Below are 17,579 nucleotides of genomic sequence, written 5' to 3'. Positions count from 1 at the left end.
CTATAGTTACTATGTTTGATACGAGTATGAATCTGGAATAATCATTAACTTCTTTATTTGTTTCCAAGACTGATCCAGGGTGGTCAAAATGGGGGTCAAGGTATCATCCACTGACACGAGTAGCTCTATAATTTCAGTCATGTAGTCCTCCACCCACCATACTCCTAAGTAAAACGGAGCCCAACAAGGGAGGGATGTGTTATGCGACTTTAAGTGGCCACCCCTAGAGGCTGCAACCTGGTTATACACATGGCTCCCAGAACTTGAGGCGTCATCAATCCATCAAAATCTGATCCAGCTCTGAGAGCCATGTTTGACTTGAGACTTTCCCCTTGGTCGGGCACGTCAGGTTCTCGAATTTTACGGGTGCTTCGGCTTCGGTGATGGCAGCTTCCTGATGCGTAGATACTAGCTTTTGAGGCTGGCTTTAAACTCTGCTCTCCTGAGAGCTTCCTCTTGTTCCAGCTCTGCCCTTTTTTGAGCTGCTTTCTGTTCCCTCTGAGCTGCTGCTTTTAAGATGCCAGTTTCTTTCTAAGCAAAGGCCACTTTTGCTTCAGCAGTTTCTCCTTTTGCTTGCGTACATCTCTGGAACTTCCTACTTGGGATGTGCATAGGCTAACTCCTGATCTTGATTTCACAGACTTGGCTTCTGACAGTGACTGACTAGTCTCTCTTAATTTTATTATAGCAAAGTTCTTTCTTCTTTGGAGAAGGTTCAAGAGGTCAAAGGTATTCAGGTCCTCGAAACTTTCGTCTGTCGTGGTGGCCTCCAAGAATTCAATATGTGTGGGCCTATCGACTGTATTCTTGTTTGTCTTTGGTTACCAAGAGTCAACTATGATCCACATGTGCTAAGGTGTTTGCGTGCTTTTGCCTTTGCACGTGGTATACCTCACTGCCTTTCTCTGTTAAAGTCTAAACTTCTGCTCAGAGTGGCTGCTCAAGTCATGGCCTACCGCTGCAGTTGCTGGGTTGTCTAACTGTTCCATGTTGAAATGTACATGTTACTATGCTAAGAAGAAATTAGCCTAAGTGTTTTCTAATGTTGGGAAGAACATTGTTGTTCTAACCCTATCTGGTTAGCCTACATGTGAGCCTCAAAAAACTGAGGTAACTTAAAAACTGTAGGCATGTTGAACCTTTTTCACTATAGTCTATGCAGAAAGTTAAAGTTAAGTCGCTTGGCTGGTGGCAACTAGACTTCTCGCAGTTTTCACTTCATGCCTAGGATAGCTGTAATTTGGAGTGCAAGAAGTTTGGTCTTATACGAGGTGCGTAAAATAATGTCTTGGCAACTCATCAGGAGTTCCCCTCAGCAGCCAGTTACCCGATGGCAACCGAAGAAGGGGGCTTAGTTCCTCAAGGTCTCTGCAGCCTTGCCAGTCTTTTACGTGCATTTCTGGGACATTTACCCAGTTTTTGACCAGGCTGGATGGCCAGGAGGGTTTAAGGAGGATATTATTGCAGTGATTGCATTGTATAAGGCAAATCATGCAATCAAGGAGATATCCACCCACACTGGGGTGAATGTGCAAGTTTGCCAGAGGCTCATGAGCAGTTTGTGGAAGGAGGCGGGGATAATTTACCAACACTACGTCCACGGTCTGGACGTCCCAAATTAATTTCCCCAAGATCCATGAAAGTCATTTCTCGACAGGTGAAGACCAACCCTTCCCTTACAGTTCGGGAGGTTAAGGAAAAAAAACCCCAGTTTGTTGGGCCATGTTTCCTTACGTTGTGTGCAACAATGCCTGCATGATGACTTGCACTTCAAGAGTTACTGTGCCCAGAAGAAACCCCTTCTCACTACCATACAAAAAAAAGAAATGTGTTACTTTTGCCAAGAAATACAAAGTATGGGACCTTTACACGTGGCGAAGTGTGCTTTGGTCTGATGAGGCAACCTTCTCAGTGACAGGCAGCAGTTGGCAGCAAGTGTATCGGCAGCCAAACACTGACCCCCCCCCTCCCAAATGAAGCACCCTGCTTCATTAATGGTGTGGGGCTGTTTTACATATATGTTGTAGGGGATCATGTTGTTCTTCCTGCCAATGAAAAAATGAACCAAAATAATTACCTGGAGCTGCTCTGTGATCATTTGCCTGAATCTTTTGAAAAAACAGATGTAAACATTTTCATGCAAGACGGTGCTCCTTGCCACTGCTAAATCTGTAACTAATTGGCTTCATGATAGCGAAGTAAACTATATCAATGACTGGCCAAGCAACAGCCCAGATTTCAACCCTATTGAAAACTTATGGTCCCTCATTAAACGCCGCCTTCATGACAAGACACACATCATCACTCCCCATGTTGGAGGATGCCATCAAGGAGATTTGGGCTTCATTTCCAGCTGAAAAGCTGCAAAACCTGGCAGATTCTGTTCCAAAGAGACTACAAGAGTGCCTTAAACGTCAAGGAAATACCACAAAATACTAAACTGTTATAATTTCGTAATAAATAATTACAATACATAATACTGTGTTTTCTTTTTGCAGGCAACTTAACTTTCTGCACAGACTGTACTGGCTGTCCAGCTAGATAAACTGGCCAGGCTAGGAAGTTAACTCTATATTGGGCTGATATTCTTAATATATATATAGTATATATATATATTATACACACACATAAATACAGTAGTACCTCGTACTTCGAACTTAATCCATTCCAGAAGGCTATTCAGAGTAAGATTTGTTCAAAATATGAAACAAATATTCCCAGTAGTATAAAAATCTGAAGCACCAACACCATGATAATCTATAGCAGTAACTGAGCTCAGCCATTCAGTGTGATGAGCACTGGAATGGAATTATCAAACAAGCAATGGTAAAAACGACATAATCCACCATAGGATCCTAAATAATTTTGCCTTCAAACGTGAGCCTCTGCATACTCACATTCCAATGATACTGCTCAAACAAAAATTTACTCATGTCTATAGTCCAAATAAGTTGGGTATAGGTCATGGCAACTCAAAATTCTCATTAGTAGAATCAAATACAGATTAATCAAACTAGGTATGTCAAAATGTTGCACCTCCTAGAGGCCTGCATTAAGGGTTTTGTTCTGAATGAAAACAGATGATAGAAGCTATTAGTTAAAAGTAGTTAGTTGTTTGGAAAAGGGTACAGAGAAGCTAGGACCAAAAAAACTACTGTGCCACTACTTTATTTTACGACCAATGGCACAAGCATGAGCTGATCAGATAAATGGACCAAATTGCTAAAGTTACTTGTGATACCCTCAGATTTCATTTGTAAGTCATACTAGTTAGTATATTCAGATTGGGAACCCTCTTGCACAACTACATGCCATAAACATCTATATAGCACCACCACATCCTCTCTCACTATAATTGTGATCTGCAAACAAAAGGGGAAACAGATACAGTTTGTTATGCTCATTTGAACATCATGACACTTATCATATGGCATCAGCAGATCATTAAAACTTTTAATGATAAAGATGCACAGACATGCAAACACAATCAAAATAAAGCTAATTACATGTGGACTTATGAAATTGTAGAAGGCCAGTAGTGTCTACAACATTCCTGAAATATTGCACAATGTGCTTTGGTCTTTCACCAAGAGAGGTCCTAATGGTGCTTCTTAAGACCAATAATCCAATCCTGTCAACAGATTTTTATCAATGGAATGAATCAAAATGCTTTATAATGAATGCTAATTACCCCCTGGATAGGTGCAACTGGTCACGATGCGTATTTCAAAAAACATGTTTATTTCCTGTAAATTATCGCCAGTGTCAAATCTGGGTGTGATCGACCTGCAGGCGGTCACTTGTCCACAAGCTGCGATCCTTTTCTGAGAATCGTTCAGGTCAAGGTCAAACCGCATGCACCTTTAAGAGGTAGGTGAGCGAAAATTGAAGTTGTTACATAACAATTTCTCAATAAACAGTGTGCACAGTCATGTGTCTTTGTTGTTTTGGAAAGTCTGGATGGATGGTGCACCTAGGCCATGCGGGACCTTCGGAGTGGCTGAAATGCCAAATACCGCCAGTATGGTCCATTTTCCTTCAAGTGCCTCTCTCTCTCTCTCTCTCTCTCTCTCTCTCTCTCTCTCTCTTTTTTTTTTTTTTTCAAAAAGCAAAGTTTTTAGGTTAAACTAAGTTAAACTCACATATTGAACAGTATTCATGCTAATAGTGTTTTGTAATGTTGAAATATGTCAGAGGATGATGTATCTATCATATGAATGACTTTGTTCATGGCTGACATGCTGTATATGGCCATATGGCCCAGTCACCTTCGAGCGCCAATTTCTGTTTTTGCAAAAAGCAAAGTTATTACATACCCAATTTATGTAGGGCAGTGTGCATCATAGCAAATTAGTATATTTTTGTGATATTGGAAAATGTTGCAGGATGTTGTGCGTATCACGTGCATGACCTTGGAAGTGGCTGAGATGCCAAATACTGCCAATATAGTCAAGTTTCCTTTAAGTGCCACTTTGTTTTTTTTTTGCAAAAAGGAAATTTTTAAGTAAACCTCGCATATTGAACAGTATTCATGCTAATAAAGTTTTTTAATGTTGGAATATGTCGGAGGATGATGTATCTATCATATGAATGCCTTTGTTCATGGCTGACACACCGTAATATGGCCATATGGTCCATTCCCCTTTGAATGCCAATTTCTGTGTGTGTGTGTTGCAAAAAGCGAAGTTATTACGTACTCAATTCATGTAGGACAGTCTGCATAATAGCTAATTAGTTTAGTTTTGTGATATTGGAAAATGTTGCAGGATGTTGTGCGTATCACATGCATGACCTTGGAAGTGGCTGAGATGCCATATATCGAAATAAGGTTCATTTTCTTTCAAGTGCCACTTTCTGATTTTTTTTTTAAAGGAGTTATTAGGTAAGCCTTGCATATTGAACAGTGTTCATGGTAGTACAGTTTTGTTTTATTAATGGAATATGTGGGAGGATGGTGTGTTTTATTGCGTGCATGCCCTGGGCATGGGCTGAGATGCCCTAAGTTGCCATATGGTCCAATTCTATTCGATTGTTTGTTTGTATGGTGTATTTATGTTGCATGGAACCAGTGGTTATTCAGCAACGGGACCAACGGCTTTACGTGACTTCCGAACCATGTCGAGAGTGAACTTCTATCACCAGAAATACACATCTCTCACTCCTCAATGGAATGGCCGAGAATCGAACCCGCGACCACCGAGGTGGGCGCAAACACCATATCAACTGTTCGAGTGCCAGTTTTTGCTTTTTTGCAAAAAACTGCTATAATAACTAAATTGATGTAGGACAGTCTTTATCATATAACTAATTAGTATAGTTTTGTTTTATTATTGGAATATGTGGGAGGATGGCGTGTTTTATTGCATGCATGTCCGAGACATTGGCTGAGATGCCCTAATTGCCATATGGTCCGATTCCGTTAGAGTGCTAAATTATTATTATTATTTTTTTTTTTTTTTTTTTTTTTACAAAAAAGTTATAACTAAATTGATGTAGGACAGTGTTAATTATAAATCTAATTAGTATAGTATTGTTTAATATTGGAATATGTGGGAGGATGGTGTGTTTATCACATGCTTGCCCGGGGCATTGGCCAAGATGCCCATATATTGTCATATGTCAGAGTTTCCTTAGAGTGCTCATTTCTTATGTTTTGATTTTCTTACAGTTATGGCCTCTAAGAGACAGAGACCTCTGGGTGAAGATGCTATCAACACACTTCTCTTTGAATTAGAAAGTGACGTTGAGGACAACCTAGAGGTTCAGTCTGAGGGCGAGGAGGAGTCATCCGCCATCTTTGTGGAAAAGGAGGACGTGGATGACCCGAATCAGGGACAAGACGAGTTGGAGGGAGATGAGGAGAGGGAAGAGGAGGCATGGGGGGGGGGGGGGGGGGGGGGGTTGTAGTGGAACTGTGAACATTGTTGTTTCTACAACAACACAACAACAACCGCCACGCCTACACCTGGACCCTCAACCTCTTGGGATAAGGATGCGCTCTCCCCGGTAGAGATTAGGAGCAGGAAGAGGAGGGGTGGACCTCCACCCAGCCCAAGGAGCTCCTATACAGTGCATCGGACCTGAGGATGTTGAGGCAGAGATCCCAATGCCTCCCTCCTCCCTTTGTTTACGCCGAGGATTTGACTAGGGGTATGGGTCCCACCCATACCACCACTAGGGTGGTTGGTAAGAGCGAGCGACAATTTCTCACTCTTTATATCTGATCACATGCTAGCGGAGATTTTGCATTCCAATGATCGACTTGCACTTTTGAGGAGTAATTATAATCATAAGGGCAATGTTGCCCTAAGGGACATGGACCTGAGGGAACTGTAGGCATTCATTGGGATCCTGATAATGTTGGCAGTAAGGTCAGACAATCACACCACAATGAGTGACGTGGGATCTTTGAAAGGGCAATCCTTTGTACCGGTGTACAATGAGTGAGTGTCGTTTTGCCCTGCTAACGAGTTATTCGTTTCAATGATTCAGCCACCAGAGCAGAGAGAGCGAGGACAGATAGCCTTGCCCCCTTTCGAAAAGTCTTCGATCATGTGGTGGTTAACTGTCGGCAGAACTACTCCCTGGGACCCCATCTCACTGTTGACAAACAGCTTGTCCCATTTAGGGACCGCTGTCCCTTTAGGATCTATATTCCGAGCAAGCCAGCCAAGTAAGTTCACAGATTTACATTTCGTTTTTTTTATGTTATGCTTTTTTATTTATTTATAATTATTTCTTTGATTATATAATATGTTCTTATAGGAATAAGAATTGAAAAAATGATAGTTTGTTTTTGTTTGTATGGTGTTGTTACATTGCATGGAACCAGTGGTTATTCAGCAACGGGACCAACGGCTTTATATGACTTCCGAACCACGTCAAGAGTGAACGTCTATCACCAGAAATACACATCTCTCACACCTCAATGGAATGCCCAAGAATCGAACTTGCGGCCACCAAGGAGGCAGGCCAAGACCATACCGATCACACCACTGTTAATAAAATATTCTCTCTCTCTCTCTCTCTCTCAGCAGAGGACTAAGAAGATGATGCTGTTAAGTTTCCTGCATCATGCTCCATCTGAGATCAAAAGAAGGAAGACTGACATTCATATGTTCTATAATGCAACAAAAGGGTGTGTAGACACATTCAATCAGAAGTATTTTACATCAAACTGTGTTCGTAAGACACATCACTGGCCACTGTCGTTTCTACAGGATACTGAATATAATTATGGTGAATTCTTATATTCTCTATTTGTCCCTGCCATCGTCAAAGAGTATGACAAGGCAAAGGTTCCTCAAGGAGATGGCCACTGAATTTTGTGCTCCCCTTGTAAGTCATCGGTATTATATGTTAATCAGCTTGTCCAGGCCCGTGTGTCCTGATGGTGGATATGTTTAGCTTGGCTAAACTGGAGCACGACCTCTTCCTGAGGTTGGCCATGTCAAGCTGCCTGAGCATGTTCGCTGCCAAAGCTACCCATCTAGACAAGACCACAAGACAAACACAGCATGTTTGTGTTGCAATGGGCTTGTCTGCCCACAGCATAAAACTTGTCTTGTGTCTGAAGTGCATGTCTCTATTTGGGTAATTTACATCATGAAACTTTTTTTTTTTACTACTTGTTTGCATAAATACTATAATTTTAATCTTTACAAAATATATATAATCCATTTTTTACCTAACATACTGAAATAATTTTTTATATTTTTGTTGACATTTAAAAAATTTTCAAGAAATTATTTTCTTTTCAAAAATTTTCTTTTTGGTCAGATTTTTTGTATACCTGCAAAATAAAGTTCAAACATCCACCAGGCCACAATAAGTTTCATGCAAATCCACGAATAATTAGATAACTAAATAACACCTCGAAATTGACATACCCTTCTTCCATTTCAGGTAGCAAATTTGGCCGTCACACTTGGTGTAGTCGGGGGCCATTTTGTGTATATATCCGAAAGGTGAGTTGCCATATCACTATATATTCTTGTTTTCTATGGAATTTGTGATATTCTGGTATATTTCCATGCATAAATATATTTTATACTAATTACAATGATGTTTACAAGTAATTTTCCTGGTGAAACGAGGTCAACAAATGACCTTTACATTAGATGATTTTTGGGTCAGATTTTTTTTATGGCTGCAAAATAATGTTCAAACATCCAGCAAGCCACCATAATAGTTTTATGCAAATCCACGCATAATTAGATAAGTAAATAACACATTAAAATTTATATTCCATTCCTCCATTTCAGTGGGTAGATGTGGCTGTCAGAGTAGGTTCAGCTTCAGCCATTTTTTGGTATATCCCAAAGGTAAGTTGCCATATCTCTTATATATTCTTGTTCTCTATAGAATTTGTGATATTCTAGTAGATTTTCATGCATAAATATATCTTATGATAGTTACAACAATTTTTATAAGAAATTTTCATGGTGAAAATAGGTTAAAAAATGACCTTTAGATTTTGCCCCTGATATAACAGCAAATAACATCTTTGTGTGTTTTTTTTTTAACATAATTCCGTTCTAGGATAATATGACTTCATTCTATAAAAAAAATAGCCACTTATTATTTCATTTAGGTAACAAAAAAAACTATTGATTTTTCCCCCCCCTAAAAAATTTACTCTTTTTTTTCTTTTTTCAGATTTTGACCTCTACAGGTCCAACACCTTTTCTGGCAGTCACATATTGAAAATAGTAGTTTTAGGAAGGATTCCCTCAATTTTTGTGTGTACATAGCTTTTTTTTGTAATTTTTGTAAATATTTCAGTGAATTATTTTTTATACTCATTTTTTTTCAAGTATTTGTAATAAATATTTAATTTGTAGATGGGTATTATTTATCTTTTCAGTAGTGTTTGTGAATGTTGAAATTGATTTTAGAAACTAAAATGTACAGCAAAAATGAAGTTAAGTGATTTTTGGTCAATTTTTCTAACGCTCGGGTCGAGCTCGACCCATACACACCTTTAATGGGGTACCAATATAGGGAAACCTATCTAATGTTAACCTTGTGCCAAATGTGATCAAAGAGAGTAATACTCTAATAGATAGTGAACAAATGGAAAGTTGATTATTACACCCCATTAAAAATCACCTCCAAGCAAACCAATTAATGAAGCTACATTTTGAAAATGGAACTATCATTATTACATTACAAAAAATACATTAAACAACTAATTGATAAACAGTCATATTAAGCACAAATACTTTGAATATAAAATTGTGACATATTACTCACAAATATAATCATCTTCACGAATGTCTGCCTCTTTATAGCTTCTAACAAGAAGACTAGCTTTCCGTCTTGGATTTTTCCTGACTCCTGGCCTAATGTTCTCCTTTCCTAAATGAAGAGGCTGTGACTCAACTTCCTGGGATTTGTCAGTGTTCATAACTGAAGTTACAGGAGGCAAAGGCACCACCTTTAATGAAGGTACATGAAAATTTTTTAATCAATTTGTATTTTTCATAGCTAACAAACCTGAGGTCTGAATAACAGGATACGTATTCTTCTAGCGCCAGCTGGAAACTGGTTAAAAACAATCGAAGATTGTAATGCAAGGAATCTGTGGCATCTGTCAACTCATGCATATATAGAGTGGATGCCATTCACCGGCCACACTTGGAACAAGTGATGCACTAGTGTTTCTTACATCCGAGGATATGAGAGGGGTGGCTAGTGGGCAATCATGTTAAGACCTCAGGTTTGTTAGCTATGAAAAATACAAATTTATTGAAAAAATTTGTCATTTGTTCATATGCAACACAAACCTTTGGTCTTAACAAATCCTAGAGAAGGGGGTCTGAGCCAGAGGGAAAATAAATATGCGAGTATCTAAAGACTCGCCCCTCTCAGATTAAAAACAATCCTAAGAAGCAACAGAGGAAAGGGGAGAGAGAGAGAGAGAGAGAGAGAGAGAGAGAGAGAGAGAGAGAGAGAGAGAGAGAGAGAGAGAGAGAGAGAGACCAGAAGGCCACCGATTCTCCCTTCCACACAATCATCTTAGGTAAGAAGCAAACTGTTCCACCAGGGGCACTGGATGTGCTACACAACTTGTTGGGCAGCCACCAATGGGCCCAAAGAAAAAGTGTCCAAGGACCTGTGGGCAACATCCTTCAGGTAAAAGGAAGTGAAAAGTGGTTTGCCGAAGCCAGGAACCAGCATCGAAAATCCTATGCACCAAGTTCTTCTTAAAAGCCTGCGCAGAACACATTCCTCTGATGTCATGCACTCAAGCATGCACAGTATCTGTGATAGCTTGAAAGTGAGGAGTATGAAATGGAATTCTTGGACACTTCATTTCTTGGTTCGGCCCATGCTAACAGTCTAAGACACCTAGGCATTAGGTGAAGAGTCTTTTAAAGATAGCAACGAAGAGCTCTAATGGGACATAGCAATAACTCCTGTGGATTGCTGTCCATGAACTCATTCAGGGAGGAAATCGAAAAAGACAAATCTGTCATCATGCACAGAGGGATTTTGAGTCTTAGCCTTGAACTCCAGGACAAATTCGAAGGCCACGGACCCCAAACCCCTGGTGTGTTTAACGTCATAACTCAGGCCATGGAGCTCTCCAACTCTCTTCAAGGAAGCTAAGGCATACTAGAAAACCCTTAAGTCAGATCGGTGTCTGACGATCGATACAGCAGCTCAAATGGAGTTCAAGTGAGTCTACTCAGGACCAGACTAAGATCCCATGTCAGAGGCTTGAGTTCTCTTGGTGAACAGGATTGCTCAGAACTCTTGAACAACATTGAGGTTTCACAGGATGAAGAGATGTCCACGTCTTTGGCCGGGTATTCACACACAGGTTTACCTGTCAGTCCACCCACGACCGTTCGATGGACAAACATCCACACAGAGAGTAGAACTGTCAATGGGACAGTCAACTCAAGGTCATTGCCCTCATTTCTCACCAAGCCTTCATCATAGCAATAACTATATGGCAGCAATGGAAACTCCACTGGGTGATAAGGTGTTGGAGCTCCATAGACTAGTTGCTGCATAGGCAATTCACTTCAAATTAGGATGGAAGCAAAAAGGCGTAAAGAGTATGGTCTAAATATTGCCTATTAAAGAGAGCTGCCTATTCTCATACAATATTAATGAGTAAAGTTAAATTAGACTTAGGGGTTGGTTCAGTTATGAAATAGACTGTGAAGGCTACTTTTTCTAGTAACACCTTTCATAAAACTGTAGAAACTGTAGAACACTGGCCTAGGCCCATATCAAATTGCATTTATCACATGGAAATAGTCTGTATTTATTATGTGATTTGGACCAGCAACCACGATAAAGCAACGGTCCACAATTAGCACCGCAGATATTAACAATATTAATTAAGCCTATATATAGTTTTTTTATATTCAGGTTGGAGCGGCTGAGATCCATCCCAGACGAAATCCAGTGGCGAAGTGTCATAAAATCTTTGGTTACCCGGGTTCCACGTGTGATCACCGTCAGTCAGTCGAAACAACTTTAGGTAGTTCCATCAGTTCTTCAGTTTTGGTGAGTGGACTGACTCCGCCCACAAACTGTCGTCCACCCGTACGTTTTAACGTCAGTTTCGATGAACTAACAGCGAGATTGCCAGGTAAACCTCTGCATGAATACCCAGCCTTAGACAGCAAAAACTGATAGACCTTTTTCACTTCTGATAAAGTTTAGAGAATCTGCTATTTGTTGAACAGAAGTTCCGAGTGCAGAGAACCCTGTCGACGACACAAATAACAGTAGACAGCCCACTTACCCTGGTAAACTGCTGACAAAGACCTCCTGAGGTAGCCGGACATCTTAACTGCGGCCATGCAAGAAAAAAGCCTCTCACTCGGAGGAGATATGTACTTGACAGTGACCAGCCATGAAGAGACAGGCACCCTGCCGACTGGTGGAAACTCTCCACATGAGGTTAGCAAAGAAGGTTGTGCCAAGGGGGAATTTCTCTCAGAACTTCTGATAGAAGAGACAGAAGGTTTAGCAACCACTGCCTGGGGCCACAGAGGCACCACAAAGGTCATCCTGAGATTCCTTGAACTCATTGCACAGCTCAGGACCTGATGGATCAGGCAAAACGGAAGGAAGGCGTACCATACCTTGAGATTGTCCCAAAGGTGCTGAAGAGCGTCCTCAGCCAAGGCAAAAGAATCCGCGACAACTTAGTAGTAGACCTTCAGCTTTCTGTTCAAGCGGGTGGCAAAGAGGTCTAACATGAGGCTTCTCCACAGATGAAAAAGCCTTTTGCTATGTCATGATGCAGGGACGAGTATATGCCCAAGACTTGACTCCGACGACTTAAGTTTGTCGGCCACTACATTCCTTCTTCCCGGAATGTATCTGGCAATAAGCCACGAGTTGTCAATTGCCCACTGGTGCATCTCGACTGTCAACGAGTGGAGCTGGCAGGACACCAGCCCCTCTGCTTGTTCACATAGGCCATCACAGTGGTGTTGTCTGACATCAGAACAACCAAGTGACCTTCCACCCTCTCTCCAAATTCTCTCAGACCACGGAAAGCTGCTTTCAACTCCAACACTGAGTTAAGCAGCTTGTCCTCTGCACTCCATACACCTAATAGTAGGAGCTCCTGAGATGATCACCTTAACCTTTGGTAGAAACGTCCAAGAATAGGAGCAGATCGGGCGCGAGAGTGTAGTGGTACTCCTTTTGTAAGGTTCTTGTCGTCCAACCACCACCATTGGTCTTTTCTTACCTCTCCGGACACAGGCAGCTGTTGAGGGGAATCTCTGGCTGGGGACCAGTACTCCTTCAGTCTCAACAGGAGAAAACGGATGTGGAGACGTCCATGAGCAACCGAGCAACCACCAACTTTTTGTGGAATGACAAGATGCTAAAGAGAACTTGCCCCTGGAGGGCTGGTTGCTCAATCTGAGCAAGGACTAAGCCACCGTCCTGAACTTCTGCAACCTCTGGTCTGATGGAATAACCCCCGATGCTGCCATATCTATTACCATACCTAGGTAAGAGAGCCTCTGATTGGGAAGCAGATTGGACTTCTATAGGTTTACTATGATGCCTAAGCTCCAACAAAACTAGAAAAGACTGTCCCTGTCCCAAACTAACTTCTCCATGGAACTTGCTAGAGCCAGCAATCATCAAGGTATCTTACAAGGCGAATCCTCTAAGCATGTGACCATGTCGAAACCAGGTAAAGACCCTTATGGACACTTGAGGGACTGTACTCAAACCAAAGCAAAGGACATTGAACTGGAACACTTGCTCTTCAAGGTTGAAACAAAAGAATCTCCTGGACAAAGGGTAAATTGGGATCTGGAAGTAAGTGTCCTGTAAGTCTATTGACAGCATGAAGTTATTCTGCCTTACTGTAGCAAAAACTGTAGCCTTTGGCACCAGGAAGATCCGACTGTAGATCCCTGGTGAAGGCCTGTGAACTTCCTCCAATGCGCCCTTGTCCAACATCTTCAAAGAGCCTTGAGCAAATGTCAGGTTGAGGAGGGGACAATCCGAGAGAGGGGGAGGAAAGTCAAAAGGTAGTTGATATTCCACCTGAAGGACATATACTACCCACTTCTCTGCTCTGTGGTATTTCCATTTGGCCACATGGCCTGCAAGACATTTCCCCACCCATGGCAACAAGTAAAGAGTGGCACCCTCTCTATCAACAACCCATTTTGCCTCTTCCCCTAGCCTGGAAGAGAGAGCCCAAAAGGGACACTGTTGCTGCTTAGGCTTTGATGGAGCTGTAGGCTGAGTCCTAATGGATGTTGACTGTTTGGCAGACTTCCTTGGAGGTGACTACCTACTCTGCCTCGGTGGAGGAGGAATAGGAGGGTGAGAATGAGCCTCTGATTTTATGACTGCCTGCTGAACAAGCCTGTTTTTGGAATCAGCACACCGTCAGTCTATTGCATCTTCTAGCTGCGTTCTAGTAAAGAGATGCTGCGATTCCAGGAGGTCCCCATTTCGAATAGAGGACAAGGAGTCACGATCCACCGAACTTGTCACCTTCGACAGGGATATATCCCTCTTAATTAGGAGCAGGTTGGCCCACAAATAAGCACAGAGATGGCCAAGGTAAGACATGGCCTTAGCACCAGACACAAGCAAACTGATGAAGGAAGCGAGCTGATGAAATATCCTTCAGAACGACACATTATCCTGGCCACCACAGACGTCAAGTCCAGCCATGTCAGTCTGGAAGGCAGATGAAGCAGTTGACTCCAATGTCGAGGCCTATTGAAAGGTCAATGAAGGACCATCAGCCCTCACCTGCTCTAGTTAAGACAGGCTTTAAGCAGATCAAATCCAAATTAACTTGACGGGACATCAGCTGAACCACGTCTGCCAAGTAGTACTTCCTACACCACACAAGATGAGAGGGGGAGAATCTTAAATGACCTATTCAAATGCTGGAAACCGTCCCATCCCGAGATCAAAGCACCTCCTCAGGATCCAGCAAGTGAGAACAATAACATGACAAAGAGAGCCAAGAAAGATCCTCCTCATTTCATGCAGCCACTGGACAACATCCCTTCCACCAGAAGGACTAATAGCATGAACAACAGAAGACCTTGTACAAAAGTACTTATATAGCGTTATGCAAGGGAGCACGTACACAGTCATGTAATGGAGGGGTCAAGCAAAGGAGCATATATGCAAGTTAAGCAATGGAGCATGTGTGTGGTCATACGATGGAGCACATAAGCGGGTGTGCAATGAAGCATGTACGCAGCGGTGTGGAGCACATGTGGTCGTGCAATGGAGCATGTACAGTCATGAGAAGGAGCATGTACACTGTTATGCGACGAAGGACGTACATGCCGAGAAGTCAACCAACCATAGGGAGAACCTCTTGGAGGAGGAGACTGCACTATATGCCTAGAAGAATCACAACCTCTGACTCTGAAAGGCGAACGACGCATGTAGGAATTGGAACTCCTGAGATCAAGAAGAGAGCCTAGGCCTCTTGGACACAGGAGAAAGGAGGTCCTTACCATCACTCAAAGGTGAAGAAGCCCCACTACGATGAGACATCCACAGCCAAAAACCATCTCACATCCGCAACCCACAAAAGCCTCAAGTCCGACAATAGCAGGTCCTGAATCTGCCACATAAGAAGGGCACACCTTTGACCTCTTTATCGGAGCTTTCTCATCCTTGCAATGAACTTGAACAGGTTGGGAAGAAGAAGAACTAGCCTAAGAATCTTAATGAGAGGGTAGTTCATCATGAAACAGAACATGTCCACGTACTTGAGGGGACACACACACACACACACACACGTCCATACTGCGAAGATAGCGAAATACCTCCCTCACTCTCAGAAGAAGCCACAGAGTCCTAATCCCCCATCAAACTCTAGAACGACGAGGAGGAAGAGAAGGCAACAGAGATGGGGAAAAGAGCCCTTGGCCTGTGACACTTTCAGCTAGAAACTCTGGCAACCATCGCTTGAAAGAACGCCTCTGAAGGGTTGAAAATTGACTGCAATGGCATCATGGATGAGTCTGGGAATGACATCACGGCAACAGGTAGAGGGAGTGGTGATGTCACTGAGGCTGACGTCACAGGTGGGGAGGCTGCTGGGAGTGATATTACGTCATTTGGACCGGTAGTGCGGATCGATGGCCTCTCTCATGGCAAGATAAAGGGCGACCCAGGACTCATCATAGTTGTCAATGGAGTACTATAAAGAAACAGCACGAGAGACAGAGTGAGCAGACACCAGGAGGAGGGGGCACTACTGGGGAAGCTGGAGCATGAAGGGGAGCACCATAAAATGAGAAAGGCCTTCCAAGGAAGGACTACCCTGTAGGCCTAGGGAGCCCAAACAGTCGCCATCTTGTGTGAATCTGTATCTGAAACAAAATAGCAAGATGGAGAAGCCGCCTCTCTCCGGGAGGCAGATTACCCACCTAGAGAGAGTCAACATTATAGATAACATCACAATGCGCAACTGCCAAAACTTTCAAAGGCAAATCAAAGGAAGAAAAGGAAGGTAACAGGCTGACAACGGAAGACAGAGCAGATGGAAAAATTCTCGAAGAGGGGGAAGCAGCATCGTCCATTTGGGAAGGCGTGAATCCTTCCCATGAAGGACAAGTGGCCATTCTGAGGGACTCCCTCTTCTTGTAATAACTCTTCTACTGTGACAGAGACCAGGAATGACATTCCAGGCAAGGGTTAGTGATATCACAAAATTTGGAACGGCACCTACTGCAAATGGAATGGGGTCAGTCAAAGAAATAAAAAACCTCATACAAATCCTTAGACTCACAGAAACACATGTTGATGGGTTGTAGACATCTTGGCTGAATCCATAACACAGCAGGCACACTTAAAAGTGCAAAGAAATCATGGGCTAAACAAACAAACTGGCTTGGGAAGGAGAAGTGCAAATGCAAGCATCTACACTCCAAGGTAGTTGAAGAAAGACTAGTGTGTCACGGGGTTCCAAGCGTGGTTGGTGACCAGCATCCACGTCATATACGGATAAGTTGCCACAGATTCCTTTTATTACAATCTTTGTTTTTAAATGGTTTCCAGTTGGCACTAGCAGATTACCCTATCATTAAGACTGAAGGTTTGCTCCACATATGAACAATAATTAATTAGATAAAACAATGTTAATTAGTTCACAATATTTTTCCAGCTTTATTTCAGAATGTAAACAAATCTTAGCTAAACTACTCGATCACACTGTCACTGCCATATTACGGTATTAAACTTCAAATTAATGCAATCTTGTTTGAATGAACATAAAATTTTAATTCCTACCAAAGAATATTATGATACACGACTGTATTTTACATAAAAAAAATAAATATAACATTAATAATTGATTTGTCCCTAAGAGTTACCACAGATAAACCTGAGCTACAATATTAAAAGTTCTACATATAAGCCAAATCAAAGAAGTGTTTGAGAAGCTCTCACGTTAATGCATCATGTCGGCATTTCACAATATTTTTCCAGTTTTGTTTCTTTCAGAATGTAAACAAATCTTAGCACACTGTTAAACTACTCAATAACATTATCACTGCCATACTGCAGTATTAAACTTTAAATTGATGCCATCTTGTTTGAATGAACACAAAATTTTAATTCCTACCAAAGAATTTATAATAACACAAGACAGTATTTTAAATCCATATAACAAATATAATGTTAATAATTGATTTGTCCCTTATTTACCACAGATAAACCTGAGCAACAATATTAAAAGTTCTATATATAAGCCAAATCAAAGTAGTGCGTGGAAAGCTCTCATGATAAAGCATCATGTCGGTATAAAAAAATTTCAGACACCATACCTTACAAACCATTCGGTGAAGAAAAAGAGCAAACAGTCTAACCAGTTTAATACTTATTACTAAACCGATTTAGCTTGTCACACACAAACAAATTTAATCCTGTTCTTGTCTGAGATGGGTTGACCTCTAAATCTCAAGCGTTTAACTTTTTCAGCTTTACAGTTTTAGTTCTCAGTATACTGGAATTATTTGTGCACTCTCTCTCTCTCTGTAAAGTATATATATACATATATATCATACATATATATATCGGATATATCATATATATAA

The 17,579-nt window shown here is 41.6% G+C and overlaps 1 protein-coding gene across 3 annotated transcripts in view; it reads right to left on the bottom strand.

Moving 5' to 3' along the window:
- Nucleotides 1-17,579, bottom strand: part of LOC135226957 (zinc finger protein 260-like) — a 554,628-nt gene that overhangs the window by 423,339 nt on the left and 113,710 nt on the right. For all 3 annotated transcript variants that reach the window (XM_064266642.1, XM_064266641.1, XM_064266640.1), the window contains exon 2: nt 9,256-9,439. In XM_064266642.1, the coding sequence (XP_064122712.1) occupies nt 9,256-9,439 (184 nt within the window). The remainder of the gene's footprint in view (nt 1-9,255; nt 9,440-17,579) is intronic.

Source organism: Macrobrachium nipponense, chromosome 15, assembly GCF_015104395.2.
Source record: "Macrobrachium nipponense isolate FS-2020 chromosome 15, ASM1510439v2, whole genome shotgun sequence".
Taxonomy (NCBI): domain Eukaryota; kingdom Metazoa; phylum Arthropoda; class Malacostraca; order Decapoda; family Palaemonidae; genus Macrobrachium; species Macrobrachium nipponense.
Note: the sequence above shows the minus strand (reverse complement) of the source record. Positions and strands in the feature narration are given on the sequence as shown.